General features: G+C 46.3%; 2 protein-coding genes across 2 annotated transcripts; both read right to left on the bottom strand.

Moving 5' to 3' along the window:
* Positions 1–137: 137 nt before the first annotated feature.
* LOC148376848 (tripartite motif-containing protein 54-like) lies at positions 138–8,861 on the bottom strand. The gene is made up of 8 exons (XM_088350666.1): positions 8,672–8,861; positions 8,257–8,429; positions 3,475–3,655; positions 3,254–3,349; positions 2,947–3,180; positions 2,700–2,722; positions 2,502–2,626; positions 138–504 (listed from the first exon to the last, which is right to left on the bottom strand). The coding sequence occupies exons 1-8, from the start codon at positions 8,789–8,791 to the stop codon at positions 290–292; spliced, it is 1,167 nt and encodes a 388-aa protein (XP_088206792.1). The 5' UTR covers positions 8,792–8,861; the 3' UTR covers positions 138–289.
* Positions 8,862–10,584: 1,723 nt separating this feature from the next.
* On the bottom strand, positions 10,585–13,041 carry LOC148376847 (dnaJ homolog subfamily C member 5-like). The gene is made up of 5 exons (XM_088320388.1): positions 12,948–13,041; positions 12,652–12,808; positions 12,379–12,592; positions 12,137–12,314; positions 10,585–10,785 (listed from the first exon to the last, which is right to left on the bottom strand). The coding sequence occupies exons 2-5, from the start codon at positions 12,756–12,758 to the stop codon at positions 10,688–10,690; spliced, it is 597 nt and encodes a 198-aa protein (XP_088176514.1). The 5' UTR covers positions 12,759–12,808; positions 12,948–13,041; the 3' UTR covers positions 10,585–10,687.
* Between the last annotated feature and the right edge of the window lie 1,068 nt (positions 13,042–14,109).

The raw sequence follows: 14,109 nt of genomic DNA, 5'->3' as shown, positions 1-14,109 counted from the left end.
GACGAATGAGAAACGCTGTGTCAACTCATGTAATGAAATAAATTGTTTCTCCCTTTATCCCATCTCATCTGTGTATGTTTTGGGGCAACGCCCAAAGACGGCCTCTCCAAAACAGGAAAAGAGACACAAGATGGCGGTGACTGAAACTGTTTTATTAATGGTTGAGCCAGCTGAAAGAGAAAACGTGTTTGCTGGCGTCGTCGGCCTCGTCCGATCCAGTGGAAGCTTCCTGCGGCGCAAAACACAAAACGGGTGACGGCCAGAGAAACCGCCGCTCGGACAGGTGATGTCATACCTGGGGGGTGGAGTCAGCAGCCGGGGGAGGCGGAGCCCGGACACTCGGAAGAAGAGTCTTGGTTTGTGACGCGGGATGGGGCGGGGTCTCAATTACTGTCTGCAACGCGGGCTGATGATTGGCTGAAGGTGTTGGCGACGCCCCCACTGCTTTCAATGGGCCCGCCTCTGCCGTGGGGGCGTCGGCATCGCCGGCGCGGGGCTCGTTTTCTGGAAGAAGGTGTGCTTGAATTTACGTTCAGCTCATTGCTAGCTAACCTGTTCACTAGAACATGCTGTTTGCGTCACACACTGACAAGTGATGGCATGTGAAGACTGTACTATTACAGAAATGTACCAATCTTTAACAATATATGGATGTTTTTGTACAAACTACAACAAGAAATCAACGGTACAAACTGCCATAAGATGTCCGGTACACTGCGACAGAACTCCCGCTAACTGTGAAAACTCTTACAGCATGTCTGTCAACTGAACAAAACTGCCACGGGATGATTGCTGCACTGCAACAGGATGTTTACCAACCATGCAAACCGCAACTTACTGTCCTAGTTTTGGAGAGGACGTCGTTGGGTGTCGCCCCAAAATATACACAGAGACAGAAATATGGCGGAGAGGGAATGCTCTTTATTGCATCCATTCATTCGTCCAAGAGACACTAGCATTTATACTGTGTGTTCACAACATCACGTGATGTTTTTCTCGGAATCTAAAGTGTTTTTTTCTGGCCCCACCTCGCTCTGTCAACAACTTGGGACTTCTTGTATCAACATTGTCTCATGACTCATAACATCCTGCCAGATGTCTGTTGTCAGCTCGAAAGCTACTAATTTACAGTTAATCCACAACACTAGGTTTGGGGATTACCTCACGCGTGGCCCCTTCTCAAGGTTTCTTATGTTTTGTCATGCTGAGGTTTTTGAGTTTTTCCTTGCTCGAATGCCGTTTTCAGATCAGAGGATGTTGTATTTGTGACCTGGGCAATCTCGCGATTAAGGGCTATACAAATGAATGTTACTTGACTAGACAACTGCATATCTGTTCACTGAACAAACTGTCACAGTATGTCTGTTGCACCACAACAGGATGTCTGCTCACCATGCAAACTGCAATAGGATGCCTGTCTAGTGTACAAACTGCCACAGGATGTCTTATCAAATGTTGGCTTCTCCACATGATGGCAAACTGTGCCATGCTAGTGAAGGATTTTATACATTTGACTATAAAGGATTTTATACGATTGAATACTAACTACATTTATTGAGTACAATGAAGATTTTCACCGAGTAGGCTTTAGTTCAATGACGGTCACGCTGTTCCGAATGCAGAATATTTTGTCGAGTTCTGTTGATAACAGGACTCTGACGGAGGACGGCAGGCATTGTTTAGGGAAACGCTCTCCGCTGTTTTGAGTTTTCCAGACATCGCGGCGAGGTGGTGAGCTCCATCACTTCATTGACACGCCCATGGGAGGAGCCGGCACACCATCTTGCGGAAAGATGTGAGCCGAGAGAAATGAGCTAGAGGACTTGAAGAGAGGGTTTCCCAGAGACTTCAACGACATTATTTCGACTAATTCGGCCGTATTTAATGGAGTACACTTAGCTAAATTATTAATGAAATTAAATCTGCCCCCCAGCACGGCGGCGCAGTGGTTAGCGCTTGTGCGGCACAGTTCATGTCATGGGAACCTGTCGTGGGTTCAAATCCAGCTCCAGACTTCCTGTGCGGAGTTTGCATGTTCTCCCCGTGCTTGCGTGGGTTTCCTCCAGGCACTCTGGTTTCCTCCCACGTTCCAAAGACATGCATGTCAGGTGAATTGGCCGGTCCAAATTGTCCCTAGGTGTGAATGAGCGAATGAGTTGTCTGTCCCTGTGTGCCCTGCGATTGGCTGGCAAACAGTTTAGGGTGTCCCCTGCCCACTGCCCGGAGATGGTTGGGATGGGCTCCAGCCCCCCCGCGACCCTAATGAGGATAAGCGGTACGGCTAATGAGATGAGATGAAATCTGCCCCCGTGTGAAAATGTCGGCTTTTCTTATTGATCTTTTCCCTCAAGAAACGAGCGCGCATGTAGGTTGTGTTTGGTTAATGGAGTCAGATAACTAATTCGAACACTTGGATAAACGGTACATTTTGATATTTGATTCCCAACACTAGCTAACTAACAATCGCAAGTAGTTTCACATGCTAAAAAATGAGCGCTTACTTTTGACAAAGGTGACGGCCATGAGCGCCCGTTTCTGGCGCTCAAAGTTGGTTCGGAAGTGCTCCATCTTCTCGTATCCCGACTGAACTTTTTCCAGTTTGGAGGTGTCGCTTTCTGCCGCCATCCTGCGCACACTGTTAGCATCACCTCAACTGCATCGTTGGAAAAAGTGGTTCAAGTGTTCCCATTGGGTCTCACTTTTGTAGCAGCTGCTTACTGTCCTGAGAAAAGGAGGCGGGTCTGTTAGCATCTGGGAGAGGATCCAGTTTAAAGCACCACACTACCATTCTACACTCATTGGAATTGTGATGGATGGATTTTAGGCTGTTTTGGGTTGGCCAAATGGAAAAGAGTTCTGCAGCTACAGTGCTGCTATCGTGTCTCGTTGTCCCATGTCCCGCTCAGCTTTCCAAAACCCCAAAAAGTTGAGAACGTGTGGTCTCACCTGCATAAAGACTGCCATTTCCCCGCAGTCCATGGTGTTGATGGCGTTCTCCAGGAGCTTGGCAGCATTCTCCAGATGCTGGTTGTACTTCCTCCGAATTCCCGAGATGTAGTCCAGTTTTTCCTTCTGTTCGTCACTGATGCGGGCGTCCAGTTCACCTTTTCTCTCCTCCAGGACGGCGAAGAGCTGGTCGAACGTCTCGCACACCTTGGACTTCTGCCGGCGCCCGTTATCCTGCGAACAGAGACTGGTCAAAGACACGAGCGCTCGGGAAGGCTTACGTTTAGCATCGAGAGGGGGAACCTACATCCACGGCACGGCAGGCGTCCTCTAGCTGTGCGATGACTGCCTGAATCCTCTCGTTGGCGATCACCAGCAGCGAGATACATTCGCTCAACTCCGCCTGGTGGCGAGCACGAGAAGTTGACAAAGGTCTTCAGCAGAGTGCTTCACCAAAGGTCTTCAAATATGAGCCAGTCTTTTAAAGTGTTGTACGTACATTGTGGTTTCCCCCAAGCGGGCCTTTACCTTCTGTTTGTCGAAGACAACGTCCAGGCGCGCCACCTGGCAGTCTTTGTGAGCGCCGAAGACTTTGCAGAGGGAGCAGGTGGGCACGCCGCAACTCAGGCAGTAGATGTTTATCTTCTCCTTTTGGTGATGCTCACACTCGGGACTCGGCGCCTCCACGGCAGGGAGTGGCGTCGCCTTGCTGACAGGATATGGCTTTTAGTGCAGAGGTGAGCAACACGTCCTGCATGCTTTTGGAGGCTTCCCTTCTTTAACTCGGGTGATTGAAATGATCAGCTTGTTAGCAAGCTAGCAGGTGCTTTTTAACAATGCTGGTGATTGGAATTACCTGAGTTATAGAAACTTCCAAAAGCATGCAGGGTGTATGGCCCTGGAGTACTGGTTTGCCCATTTCTGTTTTAGAGGGTCGGGGAGTAACAGAACTCATGTTACAGCGTTACTGTCATGATTACTGATGCGAGGCACCTGTGCCCGTTCCTTTGGTGCCAACAGCCCTGGGCGCTGATTGGCTCCCTTCTACTTTTTAAACCCCCCCGGTTACCAGCGTCAGACCGTCTGCGAACCTTAGCTATACGCAAGGCCAGCTCTTTTGACTCCTGACTTTATCCTGCCCCGTTTTCTGTCTGATTGCCGTTGCCGACCTCTTTTCTGAACCCGTTTTACGTTTTTGCTCCTTTGCCCCGGCCATCGACCAGTTTTTTTCTCACACTCGACATTGCCTTCGATTGACACGGAAGTGCCACTTCTGCGTTCCCAGCTATCTGCCACCCGTGACCGACGATCACCGGACGGTGGGTGCAAGTCCTTTCCTCCTTCGAAATAAAGCTGAGTAAACTAACGCAATTGGGTCCCGTCTCCGTTCCTGGTCCGTGACAGTTACAATTGCTTACAATTCCCTTTTTGTATTATAGTATTTTATGTCTCCTTCAATGTAGAACTCCATCCATCCATCTATTATCTGCACGGCTTATCTTCAGTAGGGTCGCGGGGGTGCTGGAGCCCACCCCAGCTATCCTCGGGCAGTGGGTAGAGGACACCCTGAACTGCTTGCCAGCCAATCAGAGGGCACACAGAGACAGACAACTCACCCGCTCATTTACACTTCGGGACAATTCGGACTGGGCATTTAACCTGACATGCATGTTTTTGGAATGTGGGAGGAAACCGGAGTGCCCGGAGGAAACTCACGCAAGCACGGGGAGAACATGCAAACTCCACACGGGGTATCCTGCGGTAGCTGGACTCTAACCCTGAAGCTCCTGACTTTAAGTTGCTGAAGACTTCCTAAAACACGTTGCAATGAGCTTCACATTTACCCATTCGCTCACACACTGATGGCGGCGTCAGCCATGAAAGGCCCCTAGAGGCTAATCAGGGACATTACACTGTTAATTGATGTTAAACAAAATTTGGTAATTGTATTTATATTCTGTTCATTTTATCTTTTTTGAGCATAATTAGTATTGGAGTAATCCGAAAGTAATCGGAAACAATTATAACACATTTCATCAATAACAAGGTTTAACATTACTGATTACATTTTTCAAACGGTAACTAGTAACCGTATCGGATTACATTTTTTAAGTAACCCTCCCGACCCTGGTTTTAGAGTGTATGCCATGATTACTGATGTGAATCAGCTGTCCCCGCTCTTTTGGCGCCAACTGCCTCGGACTCTGATTGGCTTCCTGTCTTATTTAAACCCACTCCCCTTTTGTCAGTCCGTCTGCGAACCTCGGTTAACACTAGGCAAGCCTTTTTTCGACCCTGACTCCCACCTGTTTTTTTCTTCCGTCTGCCCCCGGCTTCGACCAGTTTTTGATCCTGACCACCTCTACGCTCCCGACCTCTTTTTCTCCCCGACCACGTCTACTCTCCTTTCCTGGCTTACGACTCGCTTCCGACCCCGACCACGTTTTTTGCTCTCCTGTCCGGGTTACCGACCCGTTTTTCTGTTCCTGACACCGCTCCCCACGGAAGATCCACTTCCGCGTTCAGAGCGACCTGCTTCTTGCGCCTAGCGAACTCCGGATCGTGGGCGCAGCTCTCCCTCTTTCCTTTAATAAAACTTGCCGGAAACGGAACGCAAGTGGGTCCTGTCTCCGTTCTGGTCTTGACAGTGTAGGGGGAAAGAACCGGTTCAGGTTGGAATTTCTCCCTGTTGGTCAGCATAAGCTGCACCGACATGGAACGACCAATTTTGGCCAATCATTTGGGAAGAAATTTGGTGCTGGCAGGAGGTTGGTCTCCATCTTACTTTAGTCATATTACAGAAGTTGGCAAACCTGTCATGAGGGGCAGGGGTGGGCAGTGCCCACACACAAACAAAACTGGATGTAGTGGGAGTCTTAAAGATGAAAAACAACAATGGAAGAAAAAAAATAATCAAGAAAAAAGCTGGAAGACAAAGAGGAAAACACAAGAAAATAGAAAAAGCTACAAACAAAAGAAGAACAAATAAAACATAAGAGGAAAAAAGGAGAAAAAGAAGATAATTCGGCAATTGGAAAAGAAATAAATGCTAGGGAAAAAAAACAAAAGAATAAAAGAAAGGAAGAAGAGAGAAAAAATAAGAAAACAAGCAGGAACCAAATAAGAACAAGCGGAAAGGCAAAAAAATAAAATATTTAAAAGCTAGAAAATGAGAAAAATACGTGGAAAATAAAATAAAAAAGGAAAATGGAACACAGATTAAAAAAAAGAGGGAAAAAGAAATAAAAAGCTTGGACGGAAGAAAAATAGAAAACATGAAATATAAAAAAAAAACAGGAAACAAGACAGGTATTTAGGGGTCCATTTGTTCAGTATGATACTAATAACAATATTTTATTCTGCACAAAATGAACTTTTTTTGTCAAGGTTGACATGGCGCCTGATTGGTCCCCGCCGTGTGGCACCAGCTTCTGTCACGGTTGCCAGGGCGACCAATTGGCCCCGCCCATGGACACCAGCTGAAACTCGTTGACAGATTGCTCCCTGTGACTACTTAAACGCTATCCTGAGAGTCGCCTTTTGTCGGAGCGTCTGCGAAACTCTGTTTTTGACACGTCAAGCCCTGTGAATCTCCGCTTTTTCCCGTGTTTTTGCTCCTGTCTTGCTCTCGCCACGATCTGTTTGATTTTGACCACTTCCGCGTTCCGAGCAATCTTTTCCCCGCGACCAACGATCTCCGGATCGAGTGTGCGCTCCTTTCTCTTCTCTCCAATAAACTGTGAGTAACGTTACGCGATTGGGTTCTGCTGCCCGTTTCCTGTCCTGATACCTGACATTTTTTGAATCTGTTATTCTATTAAAAGATAATAACATTGATATGTTTTTCACTCTGGTGTGAACTTTTAACTCATTTAAACTTTTTTTTATACTAAGCAACCTTAACCTAGAATCACTCTACGACACAATGAAATGTCTATTAAAAATATTGATATGATATTTCACCACAACGACTGATAAACTAGCAAATATAAGAATAAACTACGTTTGAAAGAGAAAAAAAGCTCATCGTGAGACGCATCCCTGAAAAACACTGGGGTAAAATGGGTTGGAGGATAATAATCACTTTTTTCCTTTGCAAAGTGATCTAAAGCTTGTTTGTTTAGCTCACGGACTTTCTCATTGCCGATATAGACTCGAAAACGCACGCTTTCGGCGAGACCCCTTCAAAATAAAAGCATAGCCTGCAAAATTAAATCATATGTCCGCTCTAAATAAAGAAAAAAACAGTCTGGTTTTATGTAAAATAACAAAATAAATATGTTTATGTAACAGGTGTAATAATAACTTTTGTTTTATTGAAATTCCTGCTTAAATATGTGTATAGTTTTTGGTAAGTGTCCTGCAATGATGAGTCCAACAGTGCCACCTGCTGGTATGGGGTAGGGTTTGTTTTGGCTTTTGACGTGTGACCGGAAGGCGGGGTTTTGTTGGCAGTCTACAGAGCGAGCTGCCAACGGTAAGACACATCTTTTGGTGCTCCACAAAAAAAGTTAATTTTAAACATTAGAACCACTGCCGACAAATCTCTCAACATGCTCAGTAATGTGATTGATGTTGTCAAGCTGTTTGGATTTATTTTCGTTTTGTTTCTGTTGTGCTAAAATGTTAATTCCCCTTCTAGAGATCAAAGAGATCAAAGCCAGCAGAGAAGCTAATGTTGTGACTCATTTTATCTGCAGGTAAATTGTATCCGTTTTTATACTCATTATTGTTCTTATTTATATTTTCTTATTTATATTAAAAGGATGATGTTGGTTAAAATTCAGACTAAAAGAAAATTTGTTGAATTCATTGTAAACGTTAAAAAAACACTATACGATCTCCTGTTAAAAGTATCTTGTTAAAATAGATGTAAAATGTATTGTGATATTCTAAAATGTATTTTATGTAAATTGAAAAGAAAGCTCTTTCATATGCTTTGGGCAGTCTACAGAGCGAGCTGCCAACGAGATCAAAGCCAGCAGAGAAGCTAATGTTGTGACTCATTTCATCTGCAGAAACTGTAATAAAAACCTCATCATCCAGTCCAGCGTGAATGTGGATCTTTGGTGGGACAGGTACACAGCGGTTACATTTATATTATGGAATATTGGTAAAGGGTTTTTCCAAAAGGTCCTTTAACCCTCAAAGTTCAACCTACACACAAAGGACAAGTGAATAAAACCCATGTCCTTCAACCTTCTAGCCTTCCGCAACTCTCCCTAGCCAGCAAAAACACGACTTTTTTGCATTCCAAAAGTCGAATTTTCCACACAGGTGCGATGCTTTTTAGCCAACGAATGCACTTACCTGCCGCTTCCGTTTTTGTACATGTCGATGATGTTTTCCACCAGTAGGTTCCTCTGAAGTCCGTAGACGCCGTGGCGGTCCAGGAGAACTTCGTAGCGGCATGACGGACATCGGAAGCGTCCGCCGGACGTTGTTGTGGAGCCTGCTCTGGAGCTCAGGTAAGGATTGGCTGCCTGTAGAGGGAAAAACAAAGCGGGGTCCGTTTATCCTCAATTTGCCATCATCAGCTGGCGTCTGGTGGCTTCACTTCTGGTAACTGTGAGTAAGTAGCAGGGTTAGGCCCTCCCGGCGGAAGATTTTGAAATGACTGCTTCCTGGGCTTCCCGTTTGTACTCCTGGACTTTAGAAGTACGGTTGAAAGCCAAAGGGAACCAACGCTGACCCTTGTTGAAAATATCACAGCAAAACAACCCACCTGGAAGACGTCGTTGGCACACTTGCGGCAGAGGTTGTGTTGGCATGGTAAGATGACCACAGGCTTGGAGAACATCTCCAGGCATATGGGACATATGAGCTGCTTCTCCAGATTCTCCATGGCTGGCTGAGACCTGGCTGAAGGTGCTGCAAGGGGTGACCCGGAGGACAGAAGGAGTCGAGCAAGGGGAAGAGCAGCTTGGCGCTAGCTCGCTAGCTTGTGGCTTTTTTTAGAACCACGCACATGCCAGCACGTCAGCTGTTGCCATACCAACCTGGCTATATATGGCCAAGGTCACAGAGGGCGCGATGGAGTCTTTTCAGGGACAGAGCTTGAGAAGTTTGCAAAGACTAGCTGCTGTCGGGGTTCGTTCATCCTGGTAGCTTTTAGTTTGAGCCCAGCCAGTTAGCCTGTTTTCTGTGTGTCAGGGATTGGGCCAGTGCCCTCCTCAAACCAATTGAGTCCTTCTCCGGTCCTCAGAAGGACAAGACAATGCACATTTCAACGGACATTCTGAAACTGTCACAACCCAGAAACGGAGACAGGACCCAATAGCGTTCATTTTACTCAGTTTTATTGAGAAAGAGAGCAGTGCTTGCTTACACGATCCAATGATCGTCGCTCACGGGTAGCTAATGGCAGAAACGTGGAAGTGGCACTTCAGTGTCCAGCGATAGTAGTTGTAGACAGCGGGAAAACAGGTCGATGACAGGGACGGAGGAGCAAAGGCAGTAACGAGTCCAGAAAAGAGGTCAGCAACAGGTATCAGGCAGGAAACTGGGCAAAACAGGTCGATGGCCGGGACGGAGGAGCAAGACAGAATCGGGTCAAGAAACAGGTCGGCAACAGGTATCAGGCTGGTAAAAAACAGGGCAGGATAATGTCGGATAATACAAAGCTTGCCTAGCTGAAAGCATAGGTTCGCAGAACGGTCTGATGTTGGTAACAGGGAGCCGGGGGGTTTAAAAGGTGGCAGGGAGCCAATCAGCGACCAGGGCTGTTGGCGCCAACGGGGTAGCTGCAGGTGACCCGAATCAGTTATCATGACAGAAACAAACCCTGTGACGTTTTTATTACATCTTGTGTTGCCACACTTTCTGACAATTTTGGGCTGCACAGCTGTCCCTGGTGCACGAGAACCCTAGATGAGAAAACACCGCACAGAAAGAGACTGTGACTCCTTACTTCCCCAATTCCTGAGGTCCACCAGCCATAGAAGTCAGTCCACAGTCCTTGCAGTCCTTTTCTTTGAGTGGAAATATTATTTACAATAAAAACAATACGTGCTTCTGTCAGGATTACCAGAACAGAGCAGGAGACCCCAGAGCGTTCGTACAATTCTTTATTTGGGGAAGCATAAGGGTTAGCGGGAAACACGATGACCGTCGAACGTCAGCAGCAACGTCGTGAAGACAACTTCGGAAGACGTAGCCAATCGTAGCGTGGGACGGAAGCAGGTCGAGTTTGCCAGGACTGAAGAGAAGATCGTAGTGTGGGACAGAGGCCGGCAGGCAGAATCAGGTAAACAAGAAGGCACAGGTAATCGGGAGAGTCTTACGGGGTACAGAATTAATCCTCCGACCCAGAGTTCTCCGCGTAACGCGTTTAAAAAGGGAGCATTGACCAATCAGGAAGCACATTCCAGCGCGCCACATGATTACCCCAGGTGGCTCCACTTGGGTAATCATGACAGCTTCACCAAACTTTTCTGGAACAGTTTTATTGATTCCACAAAAAAAGAAAGTGCAAGACAATGGAGAACAGTATGACTTTTGCAGAAATATTTATTGTTTTGAGACGGTGGAACTGGAAAGTTGATACACTGAAAATAACTTCATTTAGAGATAACGGAGATGGCAAAGAGCCACCAACTCCTGAATCAACAGTGAGAAGAAGATTTGGAGCCGTGAAAGTCAACCTGGAACCCTTCCCTGTGTAGACCAAGTTGAGGGCTTTGATGCGTCGTCAAGAGGAAGAATCAGTCGTCATGGCGACAGACAGGCCTGGATGACATCATCACGTGTAGGAGTCCCCGTATCGCCGCCGTCCGTCCGAGATGAGTTGCGTTTTCTCACTGGCGTTGCTCGGCTGCTGGACGACTGCTGCGCCCGTCTCTGCAAAAAGCAAATGCGTTTCCTGCTTAACTTGAATTAGAACATGCCGAGGGGTCCCGGTCCGGCCCCAGGTACCGCAATCCTTCCTGTTTTAGACCATTTTCATCAGGGTTGAGGGATCCAATTCCAGAAGGTTAAAAGTCTGTTAAAGGTTGGTTTTATTTTGTCATTTGTCAAGTACACAACTTTATCTAGAAGTAGCCTTGCAAAAAACAAACTATGATAGTTTGGACTTTCTCGACATGGACGCCCAAAACCTTTATCCTCTCAAACACAACACAGCTGATTCGAGCTAAGCAAAATGACGATCCTGATGATTTGAAACCCGTATGTTCGATTACCAAAACAAGGTCGATTTTAATAAGACCTACACATACTCATGTGGCGGAACAAACCCAAAACCAAAAACGTCTGGAGAGAAATGGGATATGCCAGGCTGTTCTTGACCAAGACAACCCACAGGAACTGGTGCCCCCACAAAACCCTTACCCCTTAAAGTGGTAATAAATTTGAGCTCTAGAACAGATGTAGCAGACCTTTAGCAGAAGTCAATGGAAGGAGACCAAGGGGAAGGCTGACGTGGACGGATGGTGTTATGAGTGCTCTGCATCAAAGAAGTCTAAATCTAGTGGAAGCTAAAGCTCTTGTTGGTGATAGGAATGAGTGGAGAGCTGTTGCAAAAGGATAATGGGATGTTTGGACGCGTTCTAAGGGATAAACAAGGCACCTGTATGATGCGGCAGGGGTAAACCAGTGAAAGCTGTCGGGCCCTGCTGTTGAACAGAAAAGTGTGTTGTGTCACCGTGAACCGAGTGACACGGCTCCATTCTTGTGTCCCGTTCCATCTGGGGGAGCGACGAAAGCATTACCTACTTAGGTGCCGAGGTGCCTAACTTGTTTGGGTGTTTGGGGATTTTTGGCCATGTACCCAAAAATTTTGTCTGTGTTTTTGGCATTTTTTTCCCTTTTTAGTATTCTTTGTTATTGTATGTGTCGGTCACCTCTCTTGAGGGATATGACCAAGGTAGATAGATAGATAGATAGATGGATGGAACAGAAGATATAGGACCACCCACAAAAAAAAAGGGGGGTACAATCAATATATGTATATAATTAAGTGGTAGAGCTTAGGGGTTGTTGATTGCGCATGACCCCTCTTATTAACAGAATAGAGACCTGTGCTTCAGCTGTATTTTTGATATTTAAAGGAGTCATCTACAATCTGACTACGCTGAGTCCGGTGCCATCCTCCATCATCAGCCAGAGTCTAGCTGGCCCCTTGCACCAGCTCTTCAAGCCCACTGACAATACACCACAATGGACAAACGGTTTGTCCGAATTGAGTTTCCACCTTGGGGCAGGTGAGGTAGGTCCTCATCCTCCTCCTCCTGAAGGTCACCAAACGGTGTCTCAGCCTCCGGGTCGGCAGACGGTGCGCTCTTGAGGCGCCCGCAGCAGCAGTCGCAGCAGCAACACAAGCAGCAGCAGCAGTAAAATCCCGTCAACAGCCCGCACAGCGCAAATAAACCCTGGAAAGCATTCCAGGTCACTTTGTGCGGTTGATGGCAGTTGTTGGCAGCAGCGCCGGCCTACCTTAGCCCACCAAGTATTGAGCGTGAAGTAAGCGTTGACGTTGTCTTCGCCAAACTGCTGAGCAACGTAAAGCCCCAGGGAACCGTAGGCGTCATAGATGTTCCTTTTGCCGGGGTCTGACAGGACGGCGTGAGCTGCGTTTACCTCCTTAAACTTCTCGGCCGCCTCTGCGTTGTCTGGGTTCTTGTCGGGATGGTAACGCAGTGCCAGCTTCCTGCGCAGATAGAGGGTGAGGCCGAGGCTGGTGCCGGGCCACCTCGGTTGCGGAGTCACCTGTAGGACTTGCGTATATCCTCGTGGCTGCAGCCACGGTCAACGCCCAGGAGGGCGTACAGGGACTCGCCTGACGCTGACATCGCTCTCTGCCTGCTATCTGCCATCTTGACACCATCACCTGGATGCCACACCCGGTTTCAGGACACAAAATAGACTACAAGGAAGATGGGACAGGAGAAGAGAAAATGAGCCAGACGAGTTGACTGAAACTAAAAGAAAGGAAAAGAAAAGGAACAAAAGAAAAAAACTGTGGTAAGAAGTCACCACAGGGAACCGAGCAAGGATAGCTGTACCTGTGTTCCTGGCTCAAGGTTTGGTGCTGTCTCCCGTTCGTGTTAGTCTGCAAGTACATGAAAAATTCAGTTTGTGGGCTCAGGTGCCTGACAGTGGTGTCCCGTTTCTCATAGCTAAGGATACCGAGGGACGAGGAGGAGGCAAGAGGAAGAGATCACCTGATTAAGTTGCTGAGTCGTGAAGATGCTCGTTGGACCGCACCGAGGCGTGCTGCGGTAGAAAACCACATGCTGCCGTGAATGGATAAAAGATGAGGCCTTGGCTTTCAAACAAAATAATTTATATTGTGGAAGTCTGTCGCTTTGATGGCTAAAACCAAAGCCAGGTTTTTTTACACCTGCAGCTTGTTGTCATTCTCACAGTTTTTTTTTTTTTTTTTTTTTAAATTTTACAGCTTCATGCTTTCATCTAATAGTGCATACGAAATGATGATATCAGAAGAGATTTCTCTCATTTGAAGCTCGTGGGGACTCGGGAGCATACATAGTCATAATTAAATAAGTTCTCCAGTTATACCCGTTTGACTATTTATGAATCACATCATTCATTTAGTAATAGTTTATATACTTCAAGATTTTTGTGTGTCTAAGTAGAGCGTTAACTTTTGGTTGTGTTTATTTGCTGTTTCATCCAGTCATTGTGCATTCTTAGTACTTTTAAGTGATTTGCTTTGTGCCTGGACCTTTACCGTAACACTTTCAAATCCCAATGACTCAGTTTATCTGCCCACAATTGAAAACAAGCACATTTTGGTAAATTTCCACTATGCACAGAGACTCATCTCTCAAGCCACGCTCATGTCTCATGTTGTTCAATAGGACTATTGACTATTGACTTGCTGTATACAAACATTAAGAACGCATACAGTGCACGGACAGACTGAGGAGATAATTTCTTCCTCGTGCCATGAGGCTCTTTAACTCCACCCGGGGGAGTAAAAGCCCACATTAAACCCCACAACCACATTTGCATATTACCCTATTTTTATTATAGTGTGTATTTTCCCTAGCACTATTTAAATTCTTTATCAACACGTATTGGGTATTTTTGTATTCTATATCTTTTATTTTATTATTTTATTTTTCAACACAAGGATACTGCTGGAAGTGTAAATTTCCCTACGGAGATGAATAAAGTATCTATTCTCCTAATATCTTACAA

Source organism: Urocampus carinirostris, chromosome 1, assembly GCF_059441175.1.
Source record: "Urocampus carinirostris isolate Australia breed hairy pipefish chromosome 1, RoL_Ucar_1.0, whole genome shotgun sequence".
Lineage (NCBI taxonomy): Eukaryota > Metazoa > Chordata > Actinopteri > Syngnathiformes > Syngnathidae > Urocampus > Urocampus carinirostris.
The sequence above is the reverse complement of the archived record's forward strand: the minus strand, read 5'-3'. Positions and strand labels throughout refer to the sequence as shown.